This window comes from Synchiropus splendidus, chromosome 2 (genome assembly GCF_027744825.2).
Source record: "Synchiropus splendidus isolate RoL2022-P1 chromosome 2, RoL_Sspl_1.0, whole genome shotgun sequence".
NCBI classification, from domain to species: domain Eukaryota; kingdom Metazoa; phylum Chordata; class Actinopteri; order Syngnathiformes; family Callionymidae; genus Synchiropus; species Synchiropus splendidus.
Window position 1 is genome coordinate 20395413 of NC_071335.1, and position 25957 is coordinate 20421369.

General features: G+C 44.0%; 3 protein-coding genes across 4 annotated transcripts; all 3 read left to right on the top strand.

Annotated features, from left to right (window-relative positions):
- Nucleotides 1–1173: 1173 nt before the first annotated feature.
- LOC128754716 (protein AF-17-like) lies at nt 1174–21007 on the top strand. Of its 2 annotated transcripts, none has more exons than XM_053857536.1 (21): nt 1174–1254; nt 1317–1665; nt 2871–2950; nt 4102–4156; nt 4230–4339; nt 8809–8912; nt 10301–10394; nt 10520–10630; nt 10742–10831; nt 10897–11035; nt 11097–11885; nt 12650–12846; nt 12921–13038; nt 13407–13473; nt 14283–14431; nt 15749–15949; nt 16017–16093; nt 16154–16500; nt 16571–16667; nt 17927–18130; nt 19063–21007. In XM_053857536.1, the coding sequence occupies exons 2-21, from the start codon at nt 1557–1559 to the stop codon at nt 19096–19098; spliced, it is 3174 nt and encodes a 1057-aa protein (XP_053713511.1). In that variant the 5' UTR covers nt 1174–1254; nt 1317–1556; the 3' UTR covers nt 19099–21007. The 2 variants fall into 2 exon arrangements, with proteins under 2 accessions (XP_053713511.1, XP_053713512.1); XM_053857537.1 differs by having other exon boundaries at nt 11115–11885.
- A 477-nt stretch (nt 21008–21484) lies between these two features.
- LOC128754052 (CDGSH iron-sulfur domain-containing protein 3, mitochondrial-like) lies at nt 21485–23871 on the top strand. Its single transcript, XM_053856373.1, has 3 exons — nt 21485–21684; nt 23325–23444; nt 23518–23871. The coding sequence occupies exons 1-3, from the start codon at nt 21598–21600 to the stop codon at nt 23704–23706; spliced, it is 396 nt and encodes a 131-aa protein (XP_053712348.1). The 5' UTR covers nt 21485–21597; the 3' UTR covers nt 23707–23871.
- Nucleotides 23872–24022: 151 nt separating this feature from the next.
- Nucleotides 24023–25491, top strand: LOC128754053 (CDGSH iron-sulfur domain-containing protein 3, mitochondrial-like). Its single transcript, XM_053856374.1, has 3 exons — nt 24023–24392; nt 24753–24869; nt 24959–25491. Exons 1-3 carry the CDS (start codon nt 24327–24329, stop codon nt 25142–25144), a joined length of 369 nt encoding a protein of 122 aa, XP_053712349.1. The 5' UTR covers nt 24023–24326; the 3' UTR covers nt 25145–25491.
- Nucleotides 25492–25957: the final 466 nt, after the last annotated feature.

Sequence of the window (25957 nt, forward strand, 5' to 3'; positions counted from 1 at the left end):
TGCTAGTCAGTGACTGGCTTATTGAAAATCTACTGGTTTTGTAAGTCAAAGACAGGACATTTCAAATTAGTTGTGTACATTAAAGTCATGAAAAATAATATCAATATTTATCACAGAAGGTAGAAAATTCAAAGAACAGCAGGGACCACGCTATCTTTTCATTTAGGATTCATTTGAAGTCCTGATGGATTCATTTCATGTCCTGAGACAGTTTTGGAAAAAGAAATGCTTTAGTCCAGTCTTGACTAATCAGTTGTAAAAAAGAAAAATAGTGTATTCAGATAGCCGTTCATTCATGAATTCATGATGTTCACCTTGTTTCCTATCATAGAGCGAGAGACCTGAATAAGTTAAATCTGTAATGTGCGGCAAGTAAACAACATACAGTCAGAGAAAGCATAACTGACCAAAAGTCTGATGTCCAATAAAGAAACAAAAACATCCATCTCACAGCGGTTTGCGTTCACACACTGCTGATGTATGAACACTAACCCCCAAACCTGAATTTTTTTTAAGTCTGACAATAAGTATAATGAGGAAATAACTTGAATAATGGAGTGGAAATTACTTCTTATTGTGACTTTTGTTGCTCTTGACCAGAACCAGGTGTCATCTTGATCCAGTTAGGTAATCGTTTGGGTTTAAATAAAAGTCAGAGATGGAGCCGCTTCATATCCTTGAGAGTCATTCATCATAACGCAACTGCTCCCTTGATCCTCGCATCACCAGGTGGTCAAACTGAGGTGTGTCATTGATCACGGTAGGCGAGCTCTCAACCAAAACCAGAACAGCGATGTTGCCTTGTTTCTAGGAACAAACAGTGCCAACTGGAAGATTGTGAACTCTGACAAAACAATTCTTCTCACTAATTCAAGGCAATGTTTGGTCATAAATGATCCTTCTAAATGTTCGAAGGGCTTTTAATTGGATCTAAATATTTGCGAATTATTAGTTTGAACAATGGCTTAAAGTATAGCGTGTTTATTTGTTGACATACCTCACGTCCTTCACATCTATGCTTTTGTATGCAGACAACAACCGCAGTCGTGAGGATGTTGTTCCCGACAGGATGGTGAAACAGATTGTAATTCGCGCTGTTATACTGCCGGCTGCCAGTAGATGGCGCTGTCGCAAAAAAAAAAAAAAAAAAAACTAAAGCAATAGCGCAGCACTGCTGTGGATACAAGGTAAACGTCATATCGTCTGTTATGCCAATACGTGTCTACCGTTTACACGTTTAGGCTGTTGAGTAATGTGAGTATGATTAAAATCCTCAACTCATTTAGCACCCATTGCCACTGACTTTCTTCCTACAGCGAGAAGCGGGTCTGGGCATGCGCACTGCATCGGCTCTATGGGGACGGGGAGGACATCACGGAAAAAAGCAGCAGCAGCAGCAGCAGCACAAACCACACGCCGAGATTGCGACTGTCCGCTGCGCTATGACGATGTCCAGCCCGGCGCTCGAGCGCGGGGCGAGCGCTTGACAGGCCTGGCTGAGGTCTGAGCTGCTGCCGGGAGGAAGGAGAATCCATAGCTTCATATATGGGAGCAGCATGCGGGAAATGGTCGGAGGCTGCTGCGTGTGTTCGGACGAGCGAGGCTGGGCAGAGAACCCGCTGGTCTACTGTGATGGACACGGCTGCAGCGTCGCCGTTCATCAAGGTAACCGCTAGCCGCCTTTAGCACCGCCTCCTCCGCCGCCGCCGGGCAGCTGTGGCGGCTCAGCCCGGCGGCTGGAAGCAGCCAGAGGTGCCGCTGGGTCCAGCGGGCTGCGCCGTGTCTACGTGCGTGTTGGTGTGTGAAGGGGAGGAGGGGGGGGGGCGTGGGCGTGCTGTTTGTTGTTTCCTATCTGTACACATGATTGAACTCGGGGCCGCGCGCCGTCACCCGGCACCTCGGCTCTGCGCGTGCATGGAGTCGATTGTCTTGTTGGACCGGGTGTGAGTTCGCGTGTAGGCCCCGGTGCTGACTTGAGTTCTATCCGGCTCGAATGCACTTTATTGGTCGGTTCCCACGTGAGTGGGACCAATCAGGGGGTGAGAGTCCTGCCAAGGGACTCCACCACATTGACGTCATCGCGTGCATTTTTACATGGAGGCCAATGAAGATTCGGATCAATCGTTGTTTTCAAACTCACATTTCCAATGAAATAGAGTCAGATATTGGAGTGTCATTCCGGCTGTTCCTCTCAGCTCCACTCCTCATCCGTCAGCTCCTTTTGATGTGATGAGGATCAACAAATAATACCATTTATTTACCATGTTGCTGCTTTTTTTGGAAACTTTGGGAGGTCAACTAGCACTTTAAGAATGTGCTTCATTTTTGTTACCTTTAACAGTTGGATTTTCTTATTTTGCCGACACCTTGCTAATGGATAACTTGGGCAGGAGTGTTCAGTGCGTTTGTGTCTCTAAATAATGACGCCACCAAGGAAAGCAATAGGGCTGCTACAACTGCTTGACTGACTATAATCGGCTATTAAGTCAGTCACCCATGGTTTCATTAGTCAACAAGTCATGACATCATCATTCTCTCAGCGCAATCAGTGAGAGGAGAAATGACCATCACATCCCAAAACATCCAAAGAATGGGACCCATCAAAGGACACATGCCTTTCACACCAGATTTTTAGCAACTAAAATGTTTCAGAACAACCATGATCGCTATACAAGTATTTACAACAGTTGACATACATTTTTTATTTATATTTATTCATTATTTACTATACTATTTACAACACTATAATCCTGTCACTGTGTTCCCCCACCCATTAACTAAGGCTGTTGTTGACTAGTGGACTATCAAGATTGTTAGTTGCAGCCCTTGAGGACAGTGTTTTTATGTATCTCTATCTGTGTGTGTCCCAGCATGTTATGGCATCGTCCAGGTGCCCACAGGTCCATGGTTCTGTCGGAAGTGTGAGTCACAGGAACGGGCGGCTCGCGTGGTGAGTTCGCCTATACTTTTCATCCCAAAATCAAACATGTATTCATTTAATAATAGAGGTGAAGTGTTAAATACCTTGACAAGAATTTAGTGGATTTTGCTTTTGGATTGCTAAGTTTTTCTGTAACTTTTGTGTGAGCATTGTAGGCTGTGTATTGGTCAAATTTCTTTAGTCTATTTTTGTTGTCAAGGACTCAATTCACTCCATCACAGAGGCTTTAGATATGGATAGTGCAATACTCACTCACACATAAAATCCCTCACTAACACACACATACAAAATGTACAACAAAGACTTTGAAACTTACCATAATACCTTAAGAAAATCACCTCAAAAATGTTGCAGACAGACAGATACCCAAACAAAGAATACTTAATTGCCGATGTTGGTGAGGATCCTACCAACTAGGAAAGTGCTTTGGTATATCATGCAATAATGAAAAAAATAAACAAATAATAATAGTAATAATAAAAAAGTCAAATAAAATAATACATGAATAAATATAAACAATAATGATTGGATTGGGGAAGAGCGTCAAACAGTCTATATCCTGAACCATGAAAAAACAATTGTGAATTACTGTCACTGCACAAGGGCCATTGTAATTCCCAACATCACGGATGCTTAAGATGTGGATACATTGTTCACTCACACATAAAATCCCACACAAAAATGTACAACAAAGACTGTGAAACAAAGAAGCTTAACTTTAAGAAAAACACCTAAAAAGGTCACAAACACACAGATACACAAACAAATCTGGATCCTGAACCTTGAAAGAACAATGACTTTGTAATTACTGTGACTCACTGCACGGGTACATTCAAGGGCCGTCTTAGTTCCCAACATAATCGCGAGTTACAATCAACACGCAGCATTAATGACTTCAAGTAGCACTTCAGTTACTAGATACAGCTGGCCATCGTTTCATCGGGTGATGATTCATCATTCATTTGAAGACAAACTCCTTGTTTATTTTTAACACTGGGATTAAAAACATGGTTGTTCAGACTGTTACAGAGGAGCTGTCAGAACAGGCCACGGAAACACTTGACAGATGTTGACTGGTTCCTCCTTCAGTCCCGCAGATGCTATTGACATGAAACTGTCACTGGACAGAACCGTGTCTGATTTGACTCCTGTCTCCACAGAGATGTGAGCTGTGCCCCCACAAGGATGGTGCCCTCAAGAGGACGGACAGCGGAGGTAAATGTGTAGTATAAGTGCCATTTTCTGTCCCCATCCCAAATCTTCACTCCCTCACCGTTCTGTCCACCAGGCTGGGCTCACGTTGTGTGCGCACTGTACATCCCCGAGGTGCAGTTTGCCAACGTCCTCACCATGGAGCCCATCATCTTGCAGTACGTCCCCCACGATCGATACATGAAGGTACGGCTCGCTGGTGTTTTACTATTAAACCGGGATAACCTGATCCAAAGAGGGAAGTGAGACAGAGGATTGGGTTAGGTGGATGCACGTCCGTGTATGAGGGGGATTTGTTTTTCACTCCTGATGGATTGAAATGGGAGAAAACGAAAGCAGTTTAAAGCAGATGCAAAGTATTGGAGACACACCTATTTAAATCGGGGATGGTGTGTTTCCTGGTGGTGAGTTTGAAGGGACAGTGTGAAGCACCTTGGAGAGAGCTAAAGAGGGATTATTGGGTCAAGAAATGAAGCACAAAGAAAGGAGTGTGTCAATGTGGCACTGCAGGTGTGAAGCTGCATGTTTTGCATAATGATTCCGACGCACCAATTACATCATATTTACCGTGTCATCTGATTAAACACAGGTGACGGTAGTGTGGAAACAAACCTGCCTAATGTTGTTGCACTCAGATCCAACTCTGTTTGGTGTTTCGCGGCAAATTATTTTTGGCTGATCTGAGTGTGTTCTCAGTGCTAAACCTTCAGATTCAGACTTTTTATCTTTGTGAATCACAGGGTTTCTCCTCCAACACGTGAGTCTTGACCTACAGATGTGACCTAGAAATGAGACCCAGTATCTTATTGTCTTGAGCGTTGCTGCAAAATATGGATTTTCTTTCTTTGCAAACCCATGTTGTCAGTGTTATTTCCGTCAGAGGAGAAAGAACGTGAACATGACCACTCATGAAATTACTGTTGGTCCTTCAATATTTGACTTTCGTCGCTCTTAAAAATGAGGTACGTAGTGTTGGATGTTCAGACGCTACCAAGGCTAAGACTAGAGGACTGAAAGAGATGGACTTAAGTCTGTGAAAGTCTTGGATGTTTCTCCCCTCCGTTCTCAATTATGCACCTGCTCCAACTGTGATGCAGCGAGAGAGTGAATCAGTGGAGTGAAGGGCTTAGAATGTCTACTTTTAGATTCAGTCTGATATTCCGAAGTATGACTAAATTCAGCAGGGGAGTTGGACTGCGTATAGAGAAGTGAAACTCCCTCCAGCAGTTTGGTCTGCGACTCAGCCCAGCTCCAGTGATTCATTTGAAAAGTCTCCCTCCTCATTCCTGTCTTTATTTTGTCGTCATCACCGTCAGTACTTACAGATGAGCTGTCAGGATGTGACCCATCTTCCAGAAAACCACGCAACCGAAACCAAGCTGTTTCTTTCAGTAAAGCCCACAATATTAATAAACAAATAAACATAAAAATCTTGTTTTTTTTCAGTTTTGAAATCCACTGTTTAGCCTGAGCTAGTGACAGCTCACTGTCACTTGACAATGTTCTTGAATACTGTCATTCAGAATCATGTTCTTCCAACCACTGTTTTCTGCTGATCCTCTTAACACAGTTCATCAAGCAATAAGCGATATAATTTTGATTTCAAAGCAAATATTTAAGTATCTGAATATTAAGTAGTTGTCAGTGAAGACCCTCAAACTGAATATTAACAGGTAATAAACTGTAAATATTAATTTAGGAAACAGTGGTCAAAATAAAGATACAGGGCCCTTTATTTATTTATTTTAAGATGTGTCTAAAATATGACAAGAAGATGAAGAAGAAGATCCAACTGGTCTCATGGCCCGCTGCGCCAAAAGGCTCCATATTTTTCAGAGTCAGGTTCATTTGCACCAACTTTGTCATTTCAGAATTGGGGACAAATATTTCTGGCTCTGATTCTGGTCCAGTGTTTGATTCAGAATGATTTTGATCTAACTTCCTGGTTAAATTTGCAGTTTGATATTTCATGTCAGCATGCGCTCATCATCTATTTTAAGTGTTATGGCTTCTTTCTTTCTGTGGTTTCGGCTGTCGGGGCGTTGAGTAGTCCTTCCTTATTCCTGTCTGTCGTTTGATGTGTGATAACTCAAACGCTGACCTTGTACGGATGAAAGACATTATTTACTTGTACACAATAATGGAGCAGAAACATCCACAGGAACTTGAACAGCGAGAGTGTGGGAAACTAGATGGGAAATGAAGTGCAATGCTCTGCTCATAACCATCTTTGCCTCCACCCACACATCCTCTTCGACCCCAGAGAGAATGTGCTGCATTTGAGCTTTGCTGCAGAGTTCAAGCTCTTGTCTGGGAACTGAGCGATATTATTCAAGACATGAACCAATAACCACTCATGTTTTACGCCGAAATCTGGTCCAGTGAAAGGAAAAGAACGAGACACTGTTCTGGCAAAAGTGGGTTGACTTGTCCCAAAACTGAAACTGTGATCATGAGAATTCACTCTCATTCACTTCAAGGCGTTTTGGATCATCACTGATACAAGTTTTGTTTGCATTGCAGCATTCAATCAGGGGTAATTTGAACAGTGATCTTCACTCTCTGATCTCTTTACTCAGAATATTTTTCATAAAACTTGTGTGGACAGATTAATGTTTAATATTTAAAAGCACTTTACCAGGGGACGTAGCTTTGCACTGAGTTAGAAATGTCAGTCCAACTACCACAGGGGCCCCTCCGGCTGCCACTCACGCCCCAGCCCCCATGTGTGCTAAACTGTACCCAAAATAATAGCATGTGCGCACTGTTTGCTTGGCACATTGGCCTTAGTGAGCGGCAGTGTTTCAGAGCCGGTGTCTTGTATCGCTCTCAGAATCTATCTCACACCTCACAGTGATGACTTGAATCATTCTGGACGGTGTTTATCTGTATTTCACTGTGTGGAAGAAGCATCACATTGACATCAGTAGCGCTGCAGGTGCTCCGGCCTCTGAGGAATCGATTTTGACTCCAGTTCCCCCGCTGGATTTTGATTAAGTCTTTGAGGGCCCAAGACCAAATAGAGGGCAAAACCAATGAGCAGGGGGGCGAGAACAAGACCAAACTGACTACTAGTGAAGGGTTGATGGGGTTTCATGAAACAGTGTCCTAATTTTCAGAGGCCACCAGGTGGTGCTCTCTGCTGTAAAACGGTTGGATTTGAACAACTAATTCGATGAAACCTCGCATCATTTAGGACACTGTTTCATCAACCCTGCGATACTGTTTCATGAAACCTCATCTGCCCATCACAACTGAATTCACTTTGTTTGTCTGTGTTCAAAATAACTGGAAAAATAATGGATGGAAAAAAGGAATAACTGATTCAATTTTGGTAGTGATCGGGATTACCGTCTGGATCCTGAGTTCTTCAATTTTAACATTGGGAGATCGGAGAATTTTGATATGTGGACTTTTTTAAGGATCCCTTGTCATTGGGTGATTGTGTCGTGAGTGGACTGATGCTGCTTGGTGGAGGTTTCAGAGTGTTTTTCTTAGCTTCTAACTACATTTTTTTTTTTAAATAATTCCAGACCTGATTTTTTTTCACTGAAACAAATGAATGGTTAGATGGTCTCTAGTTCACAAGCACGCCATGTTAATGAAACACTCAGATTTACTGCTGGCCTGCTCTCTTCATAGACTAAAATATCAGGTAGCTTTTGCTTCACCTGACGTCCCTGTGTCATGAAAAGAAAACCTCACTTTTGTTTCCTACTTGTGACCCAGAACCGCCCCTCACCCCACCACACTGCTGTGCCGTCTGTCGTCTCTTTTAAAAAGTTTCTGAAACTCTGCTGTTAGTTCCTCAGCCAGAGTGTGTGAGTTGTGTCTCTGCTGCAGCAGCAGGCGTTTGCATTGTAAATAATTCTTTATTTCCAACATAAAATCATGAGAGCCAGAAGCTGACACACTCCACTCTGCTGCCTGCATATGAATGTACACGCGTGAGTGCTGGAGTGCCTGGTCTCATATTACTGTGTCAGCTACAGTAAATTGCATGCAGCTTTTCCCCCCCGTCAGAGCCATTCACCCGGATTTTGCAGCCCGCATTCCTAGACAGCGTTACAATGGACAGTGAAAACTTGAGAAGCCACTCGGCCATTTGCATGCTTGGTGTAGTTATGTCTGGAGCTTTTCAAGACCGAGCCGACATCCTCTGAAGACAGCGGAGCGTAGTGGTCTTGTGTGGAGTGGAGGAAAACTGAGGGGAGAGAAGAAGAAAAGGCCGGAGAGTGGGTTGAGGCAGAAAGGTAAAGAGCCTGCTGTTCCTTTGTCCCACACCTGTTGCTAGGCCTCTCCTGCCCCCCACTTGCCGGCTCAGCTCACTGGGGAAAATCTGAGGAGAAAGTACAAAAGCTGCGAATGTGTGTGCATGCGTTGGTCTGGCTGGGAGCGTTGATTCTCTGCTCTGAGACTGATGAGATTTCATTCTGCAGCACCCATCTCTAACATGTTAAAAGTTCATCCTTTGAAGCAAGCACTGTCCTCAATTAAGACCATAACATCTGCACCACAGTTCAGCCGCTGGTTTAGCTGCATCAGTCCTGAAGTGTTTTTCTTTTTTTTTTCTGTATGAACGACTGCAGTCGTCAGTAGTCTGTGACCTCTGGCCCGTGTTTTGATTCGGTCCTCTGTCTCTTCCTATTTTCCAGACATGCTACATCTGTGAGGACCAAGGGAGGGAGAGCAAGGCTGCGTGCGGAGCCTGCATGACCTGCAACAGACAGGGCTGCAGACAAGCCTTCCATGTCACCTGGTAAGTGTTAGAGCTGTTTTGGGGAGCTGTAGACTGAGCCCCAACGGGGTCACATGGTTGTGTTTAATGCTTTGTTCATCACGTAGAAGTTGTTCCTCTTCATCTTGTGTTTAGTTTGTTTATGTTGCGTGTTTGCCTATGACTTCCGCTGACAGATGCTGGGCTTTTCAAAGCTACAAGTATATCACTGTTGTTAGAAATGACAACAGATTCCATCAGAATGTTGGGGAGCACTACACCTAGTGACTATGACATCTGGAAATGCGTTTCGCCAGACCCCTCCTCACACATTAGATATGCACTTCTTTGTTCTCTGCTTGCTGCATCGCTCCTGTTCCAGCTGTTTTCGAGGAATTTTACCCAAAAATATCAGTCAAGCTTTCTGGTTTTTCAGTCAGAATCCCTTTGGAATAACAGTACAAGCACAAAATGTTTGTAGGACCAATGCTAAATCTTAATCCAGGCTTCTTCTCCTGTCACAGTGGGAATATTGAGTGTATTCTCCATGTGTCTCTTTGGATCACTGTTATACAGACAGCAAATTTTCTGAATTGAGTCGCTGCCTAGGGCTTGAAACGACTCTGTGTACTGTCTTAACTGCAGTGTGTAGCAACTTGCCCTTTGGCTATATCACAGCTGAGTCTGTCCGCTTCCAAACAGTCCAGAGTTTTGACAGATCGGACAGTTTGTCAGCGGCCAGTGGTTTGTTTGGACCCAGGGTGGGCCACTGCCTTTCCTACTGGGACTCTGATGGTCCATCAAGCCAAAAGACAGACAGAGCTAAGAACAAGAAGCCTTATTACTATAAATAAATACCAAGTGACAAAAGAAGAAAAGATTCAAGCTAAGAAGTCAGGTTAACTGATTGATTTTTTTTTTTTATTTCAACAACTTTTTTTTTCTTTTTAACCAGTGACTGATGGAAAAGGACAAAAAATATTTAATATGATTAATTAAAATTCTTATTAAAGGTGTTTGAAAATTGTTAAAAACAGCTGCTACTCTGGTGTCTTCCCAGCGTTGAGGGCCCCTATACTGCTAAAGCACTGGAGAGAAGGCTATTGTATGTGCGACACATACGTTTATGAGCACTCTGACTTAAAGGGCTGGATTAATATTGGTGAAGGGCCACGAGTGGCCCAGTTTAGTTTGGACAGAGGTCAGTCAGACTGAGATCAGTCCTTGAGATTGGGTCTCAACTGGAGCTCCATTCAGATGCCACGTTTGAGAGCCACGTGTTATGACCTCTGACCTTTTGGGGAGCGACTAACCATTTGACCAGTGTTTTAAAACCCCTTATAAAGCCAAATGACCTATGTGTTAGTTAAAACAGGACAGTAATAATCATTGCTCAATGTTTTGTGCCCTTCATCTCTCTTACGCTGCAGTGCCCAAATGGCAGGACTTCTGTGTGAGGAGGAAGGTCCTGAAGCGGACAATGTGAAGTATTGTGGCTACTGCAAACACCACTACAATAAAATGGTAAATGTTTTTTGTCTACAAATCTATCTGTCATTAGAATGATGCGTAATAAGTAGAAGCATAATAAGTTGTTGTCTTTCAGTTGTCAATTTTCATTTTTTGTTTGTTTCTATGTCTCTCAACAGCAGAAGAAATTGCGCTCAAATGATAATATCAGCGACTCCTACAGCCATTCAAGGGGGCGCTCCACCTCCCCGTCCCAGGATAAGCAACACCACCACCACAGACAGCGGAGGGTAACGGGACATGTGACTGACGTTTTGCTTTTGTGTTTTCATGCTGAAGAACCACTGTCAGAATGCAGAGTGAAGGTTATTGACTCATCTGTCCTGTCCTGGGTTCCTCAGAGTCACAAGGACAAGATTCGTCTGAAGGAACGTCACAAGAAGTCGTCTGACAGTTTGAGTTCTTCTGTGACTCCAGCCAGTACAGAAAAGGTAGGAGAATAGGTTTGAGTTGCAGAAGGCCCATTGTTGATGTTGGAATGTGGGTTTGGTTGCAGGTTTCCACCAGTCACCACAGCAGCAAAGACGGTGACGTGAAGTCCAAGAAGCTGAGTTCACACAGTCATGGTCATCGCAGTAAAAAGCTCGGGAGCAAAAGCTGCTCATCCTCCTGCTCCTCCAGTCCCTTCAATACAGGTGCGGCACACTCTAATCTCGAAGGTCAAAGGTCAAGTCCTGACTTGTTCTAACTTTGCAGGAGGCTCTCTGTCTTCAGCTCAGGACTTCCATCAATTCAATCCCTCCTCCCGCCTGGAACGGGACCATGACCGGGCCAGTGACGACCACAGTGGCGAGGAGCGCAAAGAGAGACACAGGAGAGCAGCAGTGAGGGAGGAAGAGGACGAGGAGGAGAAGGAGGAAGACAAAGATGAGGAAGAGGAGGACATTAAATACCATAAACCACCAGCACTGACCCCTGCTGATGGTCCACTCTCAGGCACTCAAGGTCATGACCGATCAGAGAGCAACTCCAGCCCATTTGAGAACAAGGTGACCATTTCCACCTTCGGGTCCATCATGCGCATCACTTCCACATCTGGACTGGGCAGCAGCTGCAAGATCCGTAAGATCTCGTCATCGGGGGACTACAAACCGTCAAAGTCTCTGTGCAAACCCTCACATCTGAGCACTCCCCCGATCCTGGAGGAGGTGGATCCAGAGGAGAAAACCTCACCCCCTCCACTGGCTCGAGAGAGGAGGCACCGGGGGAACAAGAAGAGCCGCCACGGTCCAGGTCGACCCCGGGGCAGCAAGAACCGAGAGAGGAGGGAGGAGGAGCATCACTACCACCATCAGCAGCCATCACTTCCTCCTCCTCCTCCTCCTCCGTCATTCAGCTCCTCGCTCTACACGTCTGCCTCCTCTACTTCTCATCCTGCGTTCTCCTCCTCGCTGCCTGTTACCACGTCCTCCTCCTCATCTTCTTTCTCATCATCATCTGCTGGCAGCTTTTCCTCAAGCCGTGGCAACTCGCTGCTGAGCACGGGTGAGCATCAGCTCTGAGTGTGTGTGGTTCCTCACCAGCTTCCTGTCTGTGTTCACTGCAGTCAGATGCTCGACTTTAAGCACTAGCACAACAAAACAACTGCCTTTGTTGACCACAAGTTAACAAATATACATGTGATATTCCACACTTTCTCAATGCTTCATGTAAAGGCAGTGTAGCAACTGTGGTAGGAAAAAACCTTATTACGGCTGAAACAGCAGGAGAGAAGCGACAGGCAGAGGTGAAGCGCTAAAAATAGTTGTGAGAAGCTGCTAAAAATAGTTTTTAGTTCAGACTTGTTCATTAGCTTGTTTTTCCTGATGTGGATCAGTTGCTTCCACTGAAGGGCAGCAGAGAAGCCGAGGTGCACCACCAAAGGTGGGTTTTGTCTATATACGGCGTCCAGGAAAAACAACTGCGACATTCTTTATCTTTAACTAACATTCACTTCCTATTAGTTTATGCACGAATACTTCAAAAATAATGTCACCTTTCTGTATTAATACATAGTTTTTAGAGTCAATGAGTTATTTTATTTAAAGAAAGGTAAGCTGTGAAAAATGCGTGTTGACTTTTCAATTATATGCATTGTCAGCTGTGTAATTTCAACCTTTATTGTGTGGGTTGTTAAGGCTACATTAACGTGTCAACGAGATGATGAAATAAAAAAAAAGAAACTAAATATGAATGGAAAAAATGTCTGGTGGAAAGACTATTGTGAATTACCAAAAACTCATTTCAAAGTTTCAACTTCTGTGTTGCAGGAATCTATTCTAGTCTCAAGGATCCTCTCTCACAGGGCGGGGGCCTCTGTGGTGCCCCTCTATCGCTGGGTGGAGGAGTGTGTAGCACCTCCTTGTCCCTGGGAGGGGGTATGTGTAGCACCCCTCTCTCCTCAGGCCTCCTCCCATCACACACCTTCTCGCGGTCTCTTCCACCGATCAACACCGTCTCCTCACAGGTTCTTTTCAAACTTGATGTTGTGTCAAGCCGCTGAAGAGAATGAAACTAACCTTGATGTTTGTGATCCGGAAGGTCCATCCGGGGTCCAGCAGCTCATACAGTCTGACCTCCAGCCAAGCGTTCTCAAGTGTTCTCTCCACTGGCCCTCCACTGCCGCAACTACTGAGCCAATCCCAGACCTCACTGCCAGGTAGAATCTGAACCGTTGAAATGCCCTTCATCGATGTACAATACAAATATTCAATCCATGCTTCAATATTAATGCCTAGTTCCCTCACCTTTTTGGAGGCACCCTCAGTGCAGATACTTGCGGAGATAATATTCTCTCAAAGAGGACTTCACAAGGAGCATGAGATGGCCTCACATGAGAGTGTTGTTCTGCCAAGGTGGTCACCACAATAACTGCAACTAATCTGCGACAAATGTTGATCGAATATTGGGGCCACTGGTGACCAAGCTGGTGATTGGAAGTTGTGGTTTTGTCTGGTTCCCCACTTCCTCTAGTTCACACGTGAGCGTCTGGGTTTTTGCAGAAATGAAAAATGAACTGTTTTACAGAAGCCGACCTTGATGACTGTCGCTTCCCCTGTCAGGGGAACTCACCCAGAGAGAGTCTCTCCTCACAGTAAGCTTTGTTTTCTATTCACTATTGTACCACTTACTCAGTTGCATCCTTGGTTTTGCTTTTCCAAGCTAGAGTTAGTGTTGCCGAAGCTACTGCAGGTGATAGATACTTACAATTGTAAATAAAAAAATGAGCAAGTTAAACAGAACAAAGAAAAACCAGGGCCTAAAAGTTTCCACACGTATTTACATCTTAGATACAGGGAATTAATTTTGGCTAAGCTCTGAAGCTGAAAATAGATGTGTCTTGCCATTGAAGTGGATAACTGGGGCACTGAAGACTTTGAAGAAAAAATGTATTTTCAGACCTGTCAGGCACTTTTTTTTAATAGTACAGCCAGAAAATATTTTTTATTTGTTAGGCAGCGAAACCAAGGTGAGCTCTCAGCTTCCTGGATTTGATGTGTACAAATGAAATGCTTTGGAATGTTTTAATAAGCAAATTTTCTCGGGTCGCTTTCATACCGTCACTCCGTATTCAAATGCATCTGAAGGTCTCACTGCATGAGTGGTTTCTGAAGCCATGGAAATCTTTTGTTGCATATGAAGTTTTGCATCCTCTCAGTCTATCGTTTGTAAATGCTTTCACATTCCCATGTATTCCCCTTCTGGTTTATTTAAAAATGAATTGATCGTATCACATAAGGGACGTTTTAGAATTAAAGATGCTTTAGTTTCATGACGTAAAAAAAATCAATTTATTTACAGACTTTAAATGCAGTCTGTTATTATAGCAAACTGTCCTCTGACTGTGTGTGTCTGGTTTCTACGCTGATCTTTGAGATGTCCTCTCTTCAAACCCCTGTGCAGGTCCCCCATGAGCTGCCTTCCTCTACTCTTCGACCAGAGAGACGGGTTGGGGGCGGGAGTTAGACCTCAGCCTGAGAACGTCCCAGCAGCCAGCGCCCACATAGAGCTGCTGCTGGAGAAACACAGCAACGGAGAGATGGGAGTCAACAGTAAGTGATTCTGAATACTGACTGTGCAGAAGTGATCCAAGTTGGTGACAAGGATGATCCCTGATTCTACAGTAGCATTTTTCCTTTTTTAAGCCATGTATTTGTTTAAAAATGTCTCCAGAAAGTGGAGGGCAGGATGGCAAAAAATGATCATGATATATTTATTTATTTGAATTAACTGTTTCCATTTTATCACTATCTATTTCTACTCACCAACATTCTTTGCTTCAGCTTCATAACAATTCTTTATCTCTTTACATCTTGGAGTGAATTTGGTTCTGCGTTTCGTTTTTAGTCAACTCTTTAACCAAGGGTCAAACTTTGATAGCCTAAGAGTGTCAGTAAAGTTTTGAAGTGGGAGTTAGCCGTCAGCTATGTTAGCTCTGCGGTGCAGACAGTCTTTGGCATCACAGGTTCAATAAAGAACATTCCAACATTCTGTCATGAAGGTGTGTGGTCAAGTTAGGGGCACATCAGGTTTAAATATGAGTAGAAGTTGCACATTTGCCCAGTTTCCTCGCTGTGAGTGTGTGAGGGAAGAGGAGTGACTAATGGATGAATCACATCAGTTGCTTGTCAACACGTTCTAATTATTCATGATTTAATGTCATCATATCGCCCGCCTCTATCTCCGGACAAAGGTGAAACTGGATCATTTCCCACGGCACACCTGACACTCTCTCACGACACACCTGTTGAAAAAACTGGACTACAGTATCTGACTGTGCCGTGTATGAGATTTAAAAAACCTCATTTTGACTTGTGGCCTTCTGACAGAAGCTTCTCTGAGGTTAAACATGATTTGTGATGCCCCAGAGTGAGTTAGTTTTGGAGGGACGACAAGTTAGTTTTGCTCCCACACTGCAGGAAACAAAGAGGCGTTTGACTTCATCCTCCGGTCGCTGCTTTTGTGGTGGATTTATGGAAGAACTAGCTGGCTGATTTACTAGACAGGAAGTGTTACGGCTTGGTCCAAATAGAGTCACCTTGACATTGAAACAACACCACAATCCAAGTATACAAAACATGCGGTGGATTAAAACGCCTGGCTGCAGTGACATGACAACTGCTGCGAACCTTCACACACATTTTTATCATGCAATTAATGAACACGCCCAAAGGTCAACTGCTCGGTGTGTGTCACACTTGAGCTCTCTTCTTCACTCTCTTTTATATCTCTTTTTTCTTAGCTCTTCATTTGCCACGGTCTTTAAAGTTGTCATTTTAAAATGATGACGTCAAAAATATGCTGATTTATCTCATCTGTGAATTGGCTGCGTGTTCTCATTCTTCTGGTTTATGGTCTGACGCCTGCAGTTGTGGACATGCTCCAGTCGCTCCACTCCCTGCAGCAGGAGAACCAGCGCCTCCAGGACCAGATCCTCAGTCTGTCGGCCAAGAGGGAGCGACTGCAGCTGCTCAACACCGACCTGGCTGTTCCCTTCCCTCCACACACACACTCAGTCCAGGGCTCCATGCACACGTCGGCCCAGATCAGCTTCTTGGCGTCCACGCACGGTTTGAGCCTTCATCATGACACTCTTCATCACCACGTGGTCCAAGACCTGCTCTTTGTTCTCCTCAGACCCCCTCAGTGCCAGCAAGAGCCCGCTGTCCAAAAACTGCTTCCTGAACGACACCTCCTTTGTTACCTCCTCTGAGGTGGGTCCAGGGACGCCCGCTTGCCATGATACACAGCTGCAACATCTTGCTTCTCCCCAGGAGCTCCACTCTGGCAGTCCGTCCCGCAGTAGCTCCTCGCTGTCTTTCCAGAGCACCCCTCCGCCCCATCAGAGCCCCGCCTCCTCCAGTCAGCCGCTGCTGAACGGCCTGGGTCGAGGCCTGAGCGATGGTTTGGGGAGCGCCGGCTCTAACATGCCTGGGGTGGGGGGCCTCATGGCATCTCTAACAGGAAGTCCTCATCTCAACCTGAATGGAGCTCTGAGCAGTCTGAATGGTGTGATCCAGTCTCCTGTCCAGAGCGCCCCCCAGCCCTCCCTCCCGTCTCTCAGACCTCAGCCCCCTCCTTTGAACCCTCATGGATTTCAGCTTCCCAAAAGTGCGAGCCCGTGAGTATCTTCAGACAGTCCACCATAGCCGACGCCCAGTCGCGACATCTTTTTTCTTCTGCTCGTCCAGGTCTTCAGGCTTGTCGGACCACCAGAAGCAGCTTCTACTGGACCAGCAGCAGCAGCAGCAGCTCCAGCAGTTCCTCACCTCACAGAACTTCACACCCGTAATGATTTTTCTCTTTCATTCTAGCTTTTGCATCTAACACAGTCTTGACTCCTCCGGCCTCGAGCCAGGGTTTAAGATGCCGACTGTTGACCAAAGACAGCCGTCCGAAATGACGACATCTGATTTGACTTCACCCTAGAAATGCAACGTCATTTGACCCTATTTATTGTCATCAGTAGGTCAAGAACATAGGTCATCACCGATTTGTATTAAGGTCACTAACAACTGTCCTGCGACAAGTCTGGTTTAGCACAGCAGCAATGGACTGATGCAGCAAGGTTTCTGAGGACAAGGCAGCACAGATTAAACAATAACCCTCAGTAACTCTGTGTGTTCATATATGCGCATTCAGTAGGGGAACATTTTCAATTTTGAAGGTGCGGAGAGACAGAACAGACCACTATGGCGCTCACACTGTCTTGAAACTGGACTGAATGTCTTCAATTTTTATCTTTAAATTTGCAAAATAAACAACAATTATCAACCAAAAAGAGCATTTAACAATATCAATTTAACACTCAAAATTATAACATGCCATTGTAAGGGTTTGAAGATCAATGACGTACCAGTGTATATGAGATCAACCTTGTTTTAGTGAGAAAATTGTGGTTGCTATACAACTGTCCATTATCACGTCACTTCAAGAAAATGATAGTCAAAAGGCGTCTTTACATCGAAATCTTTGGTCGCCGTTTCACCACATGTTTTTAGGTATGATTTTGACTTGATCGCTTCACAATCAATTCAGAGATCAATTCATCTCAAGATCTGTTTGGTCTTTAAGGGATGAGATCAATGTGCAGCTAAATGTTCAGCCTCGTCCCGAGTTGTTCTCTAAAGTAGATTATATTAGACTAAATGTCCTTCACTAATCCCACAGTGGAGTTGCCCACGGTATTAAACAGAAAGGCTTTCTCACAACGTATACATGACAAACAAAGACAATTAGGAAAGCAAAACAGGTCAAAAGGTGTCTGATCTTTTTCTTTCTCCAAATATAGATATCAGATTCAGAAAGTCTCAACTCTGAATTAAACTGGATGCTACTCTGCCCTGCAGTCTCACTTGCTTCCTGTTGTATTGGAGGACATGAAGTAGACACAGTGAACACAGTATTAGTATATTGTTTTCATTTTGTTGGCTGCTTCCTTTAGTTGTCTTCAATTCAGTGCTCCCTGAACCCTGCTGAGTTGAACTCTGAACTGCAGGTTGTTCGAGCCACTCATGACGCTGTGTCCTCTCTCCCTCTGTGCTCAGGAGCAGCAGCTACTGGTGTGTCAGATGCTGCACCAGCAGAGACAGCGAGAGCTGCAGCGCCTGACACTGACAGCGGCTCTGTCCTCCAACCCCAACTCCCCCATGCTGGCACAGTCCCCCAATCTGCTGTCGTCCAGCACAGCCTCGCCCCTGCAGGGCAGCCAGGGGGGTCTCTTCGGCCTGCAGGACAGCACTCTCCACAAGGTGCGTAAGAGTGCTGCACGCTGGATATTCTGAGGCTTGTCACGGGTGGCCTGAGTCCGAGTCGCTCTGCGCAAAATAGCTGGTTTGTGACCCACAACGTCTCAAGGAAGTCCTCATCATCAACCGGGTGACACAAGGCCCAACTTATTTACGACCATCTGCCTGACCTCCTCATTTCTCTGCCACTTCTTAACACTACGAGTCATTGTCACCCTAGATATTAACTGATGATGGAGCCCCGCTACAGTTGAAACAGAATGTGGCGTTTCACAGCCAAAACTAAACATGGAAGAGAGTTATCATGTTTATTTTACAAGAAAATTGGAAAGAAGCTGAGTAATATATATTTATCCACGCTGCTCTCGCTACACGTTGAATACAGTGAGCGAGATTACTGGCAATCGAGAAGATTTTAGTCTGAAGTACAAAGCCAGACATAAAAAATTATCGATGAATAGTCTGGTGATCTTCAGTAACTTGGGAAAAATCCGCGTCTTTCCTCTTCACTGTTCTCCTCTTGCAGACAGCTGTGCAGCTGCGAGATCACAGCAGTGAAAACAGTTACTGTAGAGGGCAGCATTATTCATTGAAGTCTGTCAATACAATTTAGCACCGTGTCACCTAAGGTGAGAAGCTCTCCCCCCGTGAAGAGCTTCCCAGGACAAGGTGCAGCTCTCCAGTCGTTATTCAGTCCACGACCAAAACCCGGTTCACTCGTGTTCACATGCCAGACTTTTGAGCCGAGACAGAGTCAGCAGTGTGTCAAGCCTCTGTGACACTGATGTCGCTCCAGAACAAATCTCAAATGTTTTCTGGAGCTGGGAGAGAATGGAGATGCTGATGCTGAACCACACTTAAGCCCCATCAGATTTGGATCTGGAGCATTTTTCTCCTCAGCGAAAGTGAAACACTTCTGTCCTCACTGTCCACAGGTGGTCGGGGAGAAGGGCGGAGACAAGAACGGGTGAAGCAGCTGCACTGGTCCACCCATCTCATCTTCCTCTCTTATGAATGTACAACAGGTTGGACTTTGTATCAAATTCTTGAATTTTTCTGAGGTTGTGTAGGATTTTTTTGCGTAGGCAGCTTCAGAGAGCATGAACCCAGTGGTCTCTTCTTTAATTGCACTAAATTGTTTCTTCGACCAAGATGGCTGCTGATGTGGGAGGAGTCTATTCGTCCCTGACTGCACACTCTAGTCCTGTGACGTGACCTCCAGCACTGATGCTTCACCAGTTTCTATCTTCACCCTGATTCATTCGCCTCTTTCTCTCGACCACGTTTGAGCTGTGTTGTGTAGTCAATGGCAAGTCGACTTTAAGATAGTGATTACCTCAGAAGAGTGCGCCACCTGTGGTTCGCTTTCTTGTGACCATTCAACTGCAAACCTTCACCGGAGAGGACAAATCCACTCTTTAATTCACAAGCATCCACTAGAGACTCACCTTTTTTATATTCTTCTGGTTGCTATGGAGATTAAGCAGATGAAACCAAACATTTGGACAACCCTTTTTTTATATCATTATTTCATAAACAAGTGAGCACTTTGCATGTTAGAAGCAAACAACTCTTCAACCTTTTAAAGGAGGCTTGTTACTTTGAAGGCCACAATGGACGTTCTGTTGTCTTTTGTTTTGTATTTTGCACTCAGTCCTGAAGTGTTTCTCCTGTGTCTGTTTCTGACTCGTGCTTCTGTTAGCAATACTGGATAGATAATGCCTTAATGATATGAGATATTCAGAGAATACCTTGAGCCCAGATGCTCTTCCTCTTTCTTTGATGGTGTTTTTTTTTTTTAATCTGGGTCACACTTCCTGTTTATACTTTTGATAATGAACTGAGGACGTGTGAACAAGCGTATAGTGGATACTTGTGTCGAATCCTTTTCTATCGTTATTACTTTGTACTTTGCGATGGTCTTTAGTTGTTTGTGTTTTTTTACTTGCGAGATCAAATTGAGGACGGAGAGTGTCTGCACAGAGGCGTAATAGGAAATGTAAATTATGACTGAAAACTCTGTCACAATAGTGTGTTCTGAGTAGCTTAGCTGTGAGCAGCTCGCGGAGCATCATGAACGTTTGATGTTGCTTTCACCTGCTGGGACGTCTGAGCCCACATTCATGGAGTCCGATGTAGAACCTGTCGTCGTGTGGCACAACTCAAAACACTTCTTCTTTCAGTGTACGGGACATTTCCCTGTGATTTTTCATTTTCCTGTTACAGTTTCTGTTGTGAATCCTGAGCATGAGCTCCCACACATGTAACACATCTAGAACCTTCAGTTAGTAAGTGACGTAGGCGTCAGCGGCCGCAGCTGCTGACCAGAACCGTAGCAATGACAGAAGGGAACGTGCATTTCATCCACCCGGTCATGAGCCGACATGCTGACACCACTCCAAGTGTGAGCTCCACCTGAAGGATTGATCCAGTGGTTCCTTTCCCATGTTGCACTGGGGCACTACAGGCCCTCATATGAATCATTTTCAAATTTTGTTGGAATATAAATGTGTCAAAACACATTCATTCTGTTAAAGCTCTGAATGTTGTGTATATCTACCTGCACCTGGATGAGGTCTGAGGCAAAGTTTCCCTTAGAAGTGCATGAAATGCAGTGACTAACATGTGGCTAAATACCAAGTAAAAACTATGCATAGTTTAAAAAAAAAATGCATTTTACCGATAAAATCAATGAGTAAAGCAAAATGGATGAGCACTTAATTCAAATCAAGGACGTTAATGTACAGTGTATTTGTTTGAGAGAATTGATCAAATGAAATTGACCATATTAAGATTAAAAAAAAAGACCCTGTAAAGTATTTTGATATTTTTTGTGTGTCAAATGCAGAATGAAGGTTTAAAATGACTTTTGTCAATAAATGTATTTTACTGAGTTGTTTTACCATTTCCCTTGTACAGTCGTTTATTTGCTGCCGTGTAGCTAGAAGGACCTGACGTTTGGGGGGGGCACCTACCAACAGTTTGGTGACCCCTGATCTAGTGGCTGCTTACCTTTTTTAATAATTTTTTTATTGTTATTATTAGTTTATAACTATAATAACTGTTATTATATTTATATATATATATATATATATATATATATATATATATATATATATATATATATATATATATATATATATATATATATCAGGAGTGTAAACCAGGCGGGATTTATTTATTTATTTAATCTATTTTATATATATATACACACACACACACACACACACACACACCAGTAGTGTCAACAGACCGAGACCGGGCGGGCGGGGCGGCTGGGCGGAGTCAGGACGTGCTCGCGGGGGTTGTTTATACCCATCAGCCAATCAGCTGCTTCCACTGTAAGCGGAAGCCATGTTCTAACATTTCTCTCATCAGTTTCCAACACGCGAGTCTACATCAAACAGTAATATCTGGAGAAGTACAGACTGAAACCGCACTGTGAAAAGTAGCTGTCACAACCCGACGCCATGAATTGCGTGCTGGCAGCTGCACTGCGCAGAGGATGTTTGCTGACTCGACGGCGACCTCTTTTGGTGCCAGACTCCAGAGTGACGGTGAGACTTCTATCTTCCTTCTCGCTCACAGACAAAAGCCTTGTTTTTTGCCTTTAATGATGACGGTCCCTGAAACGTTTTATTTGTGGGCTGAAGACTCGTGAGGACGAGCTGCACTTGTGTGTAGTTTGATCTTTGACACACGTTATTCAGCCACCTTTAGCCCAGAGAGACACACCTGGAAAGTTGCCCATCGTGAAGGCAACGGTTTTTATATCTGAATTCCGATTGAAATCTGACGACCCAGAACTCTACCGAGGTTCAGTAGGTAGTAAATCAATCGACGTATGTCTTGTGTGACAGTTGCTGCAAGTTATTTCACTGTGAAAATATGCAGTTTAATAACTAAAGCCAATCGTTTAAAGCCACACGTGATGGATGTATGTCTTTTTTTTAATATTCCTCATTTTGATGACCTTTGGGGGAATTTTCATTGTCAATCATCTATTTCTGAGATTTTCAGGAGATTGAGTGAGAAGGTCATGACCTTTAGAGTCAAAGCAGAAGGATCAGGCTGTAGGTTCTTGTTACAGCATAAGTTTATCACACGTTACAGGTTTGCTGTGTATTTAGTTAATACTAACTAAGTACTAACTATTTACTAATTAAACCAGTTTCAAATGGATTAATTTCACATTCATCACATAAATAATAAGTTGAAAGAGAAAGAAGAGTGAACGCAAGAAAGCAAGGTTTTTCAGTACACTTACAGCACGCAGTTTTCTTTGGCAAACGATAGCCACGCCAGGTTTTTTCGATCACACAAATGCACCAAGTTGAGCAGAACTCGGTCCAGGATGGTTTGCGACCAAGGAGGTGTGCTCAGAGCACTGTTTAGAATAGAAAGTTTGTCGACTATTCAGTGAGACAAAGCTCACTGTTGTGTTCCATTGGTATCTAAACTCCCCCAGTTTTGCTGAAGAGGGAACAGAGAATCATCTCTGACCTCCTTCACTTTATTATTTATGTGTTTGTTCAATTCTCATGTCAGTTTTAATGTCAAAGGTCAATTTCTTTATGTAGCAAAATGTGTAGAAATCCACAGCAAATGCTGACCAAAGTGCTTTACATTCAGCAAAAAAAATAAATATACAAATACAAGAAGAAACAGGACTAAAATAAACATTTTCATGAACCTCGGACATAAGATTATTAATATAATAAATAAACAAAAAACAGTTTAAAGAATGATGCTCAGGTTGTGTTAAAAGCCAGTGCAAAGAGGTGTGACTTCAGGTTGGATTTAAAGTGCTCGAGTGATAGTGCGGCTCTGATATCTGGAGGCAGTTTGTTGCACAGTTGGGGGCCATATAGAGAGAGAGCTCTGTCTAGATGGGCCTGCCTGAGCCGTGCAAGTGAAGCAGCTCCGAGAGATGCGAGGGAGCCAACCCATGAGGATATATAAAAACAAACAATGAAATTAAAGCAACAGTGTAGAGCCCTGGTGAAACGGCACCAGATCATCGCTGGACTATGCAATGTTTTTAAGAAGTTTCACCACATTAGTATCCACTTTGATCTGAACAATAAAGTACAGACGACTTATGTAGCACGTCTCTGATAAGGAAACCAATTTTGTACCGCTTCCGACTCGCCCTGGTGCCAGTGGTGTCACCGTGTAGCTGTGTTCTGTCCCACAGCTGCCGTCCTGTCCTCAGTCCACCGACCAGCCCATCGCTGCTGCCCGCCTGCCCTTCAGGGTCAAAGTGTCAGCCGGGAAACGCTACGCCTGGTGTGCATGTGGACACAGCAATAAACAGGTGAGCGTGTAACATGCTTTTCCTCTCCCTCAAAATCAAGCGTGTCAGCATATTGTCTTCTAACTCTCTGCAGCCTTTCTGCGACGGGGCTCACAGGACAAAGGCCCCAAGCATTTCTCCACTGCGCTTCACCCCAGACAAAGACCAGAAAGTTCTGCTCTGTGCCTGCAAGCAAACCAGAAACGGCCCCTACTGCGACGGCTCCCACTTAAAAGTCATCGTCCGAGACATTGTCAAGTCTGTAAAAAGTGTCTTTAAATGAGGGCCTTTATATAAGATCAAGAGGAGAAAAGAACGGTCTTCCGGAGACGTTCTTTGAAACTGTAATCAAATGTGCCTTTTGCCCGTCTTTTCTATGCATGTGCCAAACATTCTAATGATGCTTTTGAATAAAATGGTGTATAATAAAATCTGATCTCTAGATCTGTGTCGAATAAAATATGACTGAATGAACCAACCAGGAAGTGAGAAGCTGCGTCATCCATATCCGCCTTCTGATTGGTTAGCGGAGGCAACATAAATTCCCTTTTAATTATTTTTGCCAGCACACGTTCATGACGCGGAAAATATAGTGCAGAGAAGGCTATTATTGGCGATGTTATACCGCGGGCAGAGCGTGTGCTGGATTTTCGATGGTAGGAAATGATGGAATATCAGAGCAGAAGCAGCCTCGGGAAGTTTTGTTGGCGACCATCAACGGATGGTATGAGAACATGTATGGCAGAAAACCTTCCAGGCGAACTTGCTGCGCTGTGCCCCGGTCAGCTGGTTGACGGTGTCACCTGTTCTATGAAACCACGTATTTTGTTGCAGTAAAACGTGTCTCATAGGACAGTGTTGCTCAGACGCAAGGCATTTTGAAAGGCGCTATGACTTAAAAACATGGCAACCACGGTGGGAAGAGTCGAACTCCTGCTGCTGAATTTCACCTTGAGACGGTTAACGAAGGTTTGTGTCCTCTTGTCTTTACTCACCGCTATTCCTGACATGGTCGACGCTTATTCAGTCCGATTTTGGCAGCTTTTCTCTGCTCCCGATCTGTCGAGATTGGTGATAAAATGTCATTGCTAAGCCAATCCAAGGGGTTGTGACGTTTTACTTAACCTAAAAATAGCTTTATTATAGTCAGCTGACTATAATATTTTAGTTATAAAAGTATAAAAGTTATAAAACTAAAATATTTTCACTTATCAAAATGACACTATTTTTGCTTGCGTTTTACTAATCCAAAGGTTTTCACTGACTTGGGGTGAGATGAACAACAACAATTGTGATCCTGATGAAAGTTGGCTGTGTGTGTGTCCGCAGGTCCACCTGTCCACAGTCCCTCCCGACCCGGTCATCCCATCAAAGAAGCCTTATAAAGTGGATGTAACTAGTGGCAAAAGGTTTTCCTGGTGTTCATGTGGTCACAGCAAGAAGCAGGCAAGACTCCTTACATTCCTACGTCGACCACTGCTGCACTCGACAGTACCCGTCGCTGCTTACTGACAATACTACAATATCTGTTCCAGCCTTTTTGTGATGGTTCCCACAAAACCAAAGCCCCCGGACTGTCACCGCTGCGTGTCGTTCCCCAGAAAGACGCCGTTGTGTGGCTGTGTGGCTGCAAGCACACGAACACTCCTCCGTACTGCGATGGCACACACAAGCAGGACTTCGTCCAAACAGCCCTGATCCACGAGGAATCAGACTCGTAGATTCACAATGGCCAACAAACCTTTGACAGAAAGTCCAGTATTGCCCCAGCGAAACGCATCATGGCGGTTTGTTACTTGTTCGATTGATAGAGCTGCTTGTTTTTCTCTGTCAGCAAAAGTTTTTTTGTTTGTTTTCTCATGGAAACATTCTGACAAATGTATTTATGACATTTGATGGGAGTAATAAGCCTTTTTTGTTGTGAGAAAATGTCCTGTGAACTTGTAACTGTAGTATGAATCCAAAATAAAAGACCTGGCTGATGTATTGATCTCTCTTTTCCTGGCAACCGAGGGACACCTGTAACTCCTTTGTCTTCTCTCACTAAAGGTTTGATTATTATGGTTTCAGATAGTGGGGACAACTTTATACAACAGTAAGAGCCCATATCTAAGTCTTTCCAAGTGTCATGACATGAGACCGAGAGGGCAGGTTTCTGTTAGAATCCCAACTTTAACTGTGGACATGATCATAACTACTCAAGTACAGAGTGTGTTTTAAATGTTCTCGCTTACTTCGGTCGAATAAAAGGAAATTTGCTTTAAATAGCTGAAGTTGAGGCCGTTTTTTTGTTCTGAAATGTGCGTCATGTGTTTCCGTATTGCTATTTAAATAACGCGTATATCTTACAAGGCATATATAGTCGGGGGTTTTGTCTGTTGTAAGATTTTTTTTTTAAATACACTCCAATTGTATCTGTTCATCAGACACTTGCTGTGAATGTATCCGGTTTCTATTTCGCTTCAACACCCGTCAAACAAACTATGCTTCCGCCGCTCACTAATATTTCATGCAACCAATGAAAAAAGAGCGTT

Excerpts from the sequence above, each read along its gene's own strand:
- LOC128754716 (XM_053857536.1), top strand. The coding sequence starts at position 1,557 with ATGCGGGAAATGGTCGGAGGCTGCTGCGTGTGTTCGGACGAGCGAGGC. Across the intron at positions 16,094-16,153 it reads CCTTTGTTACCTCCTCTGAG|GAGCTCCACTCTGGCAGTCC; the intron begins GTGGGTCCAGGG and ends GCTTCTCCCCAG. Across the intron at positions 18,131-19,062 it reads AGGACAGCACTCTCCACAAG|GTGGTCGGGGAGAAGGGCGG; the intron begins GTGCGTAAGAGT and ends CACTGTCCACAG.
- LOC128754052 (XM_053856373.1), top strand. The coding sequence starts at position 21,598 with ATGAATTGCGTGCTGGCAGCTGCACTGCGCAGAGGATGTTTGCTGACT. Across the intron at positions 21,685-23,324 it reads TGCCAGACTCCAGAGTGACG|CTGCCGTCCTGTCCTCAGTC; the intron begins GTGAGACTTCTA and ends TCTGTCCCACAG. Across the intron at positions 23,445-23,517 it reads GTGGACACAGCAATAAACAG|CCTTTCTGCGACGGGGCTCA; the intron begins GTGAGCGTGTAA and ends AACTCTCTGCAG.
- LOC128754053 (XM_053856374.1), top strand. The coding sequence starts at position 24,327 with ATGGCAACCACGGTGGGAAGAGTCGAACTCCTGCTGCTGAATTTCACC. Across the intron at positions 24,393-24,752 it reads CCTTGAGACGGTTAACGAAG|GTCCACCTGTCCACAGTCCC; the intron begins GTTTGTGTCCTC and ends GTGTGTCCGCAG. Across the intron at positions 24,870-24,958 it reads GTGGTCACAGCAAGAAGCAG|CCTTTTTGTGATGGTTCCCA; the intron begins GCAAGACTCCTT and ends TATCTGTTCCAG.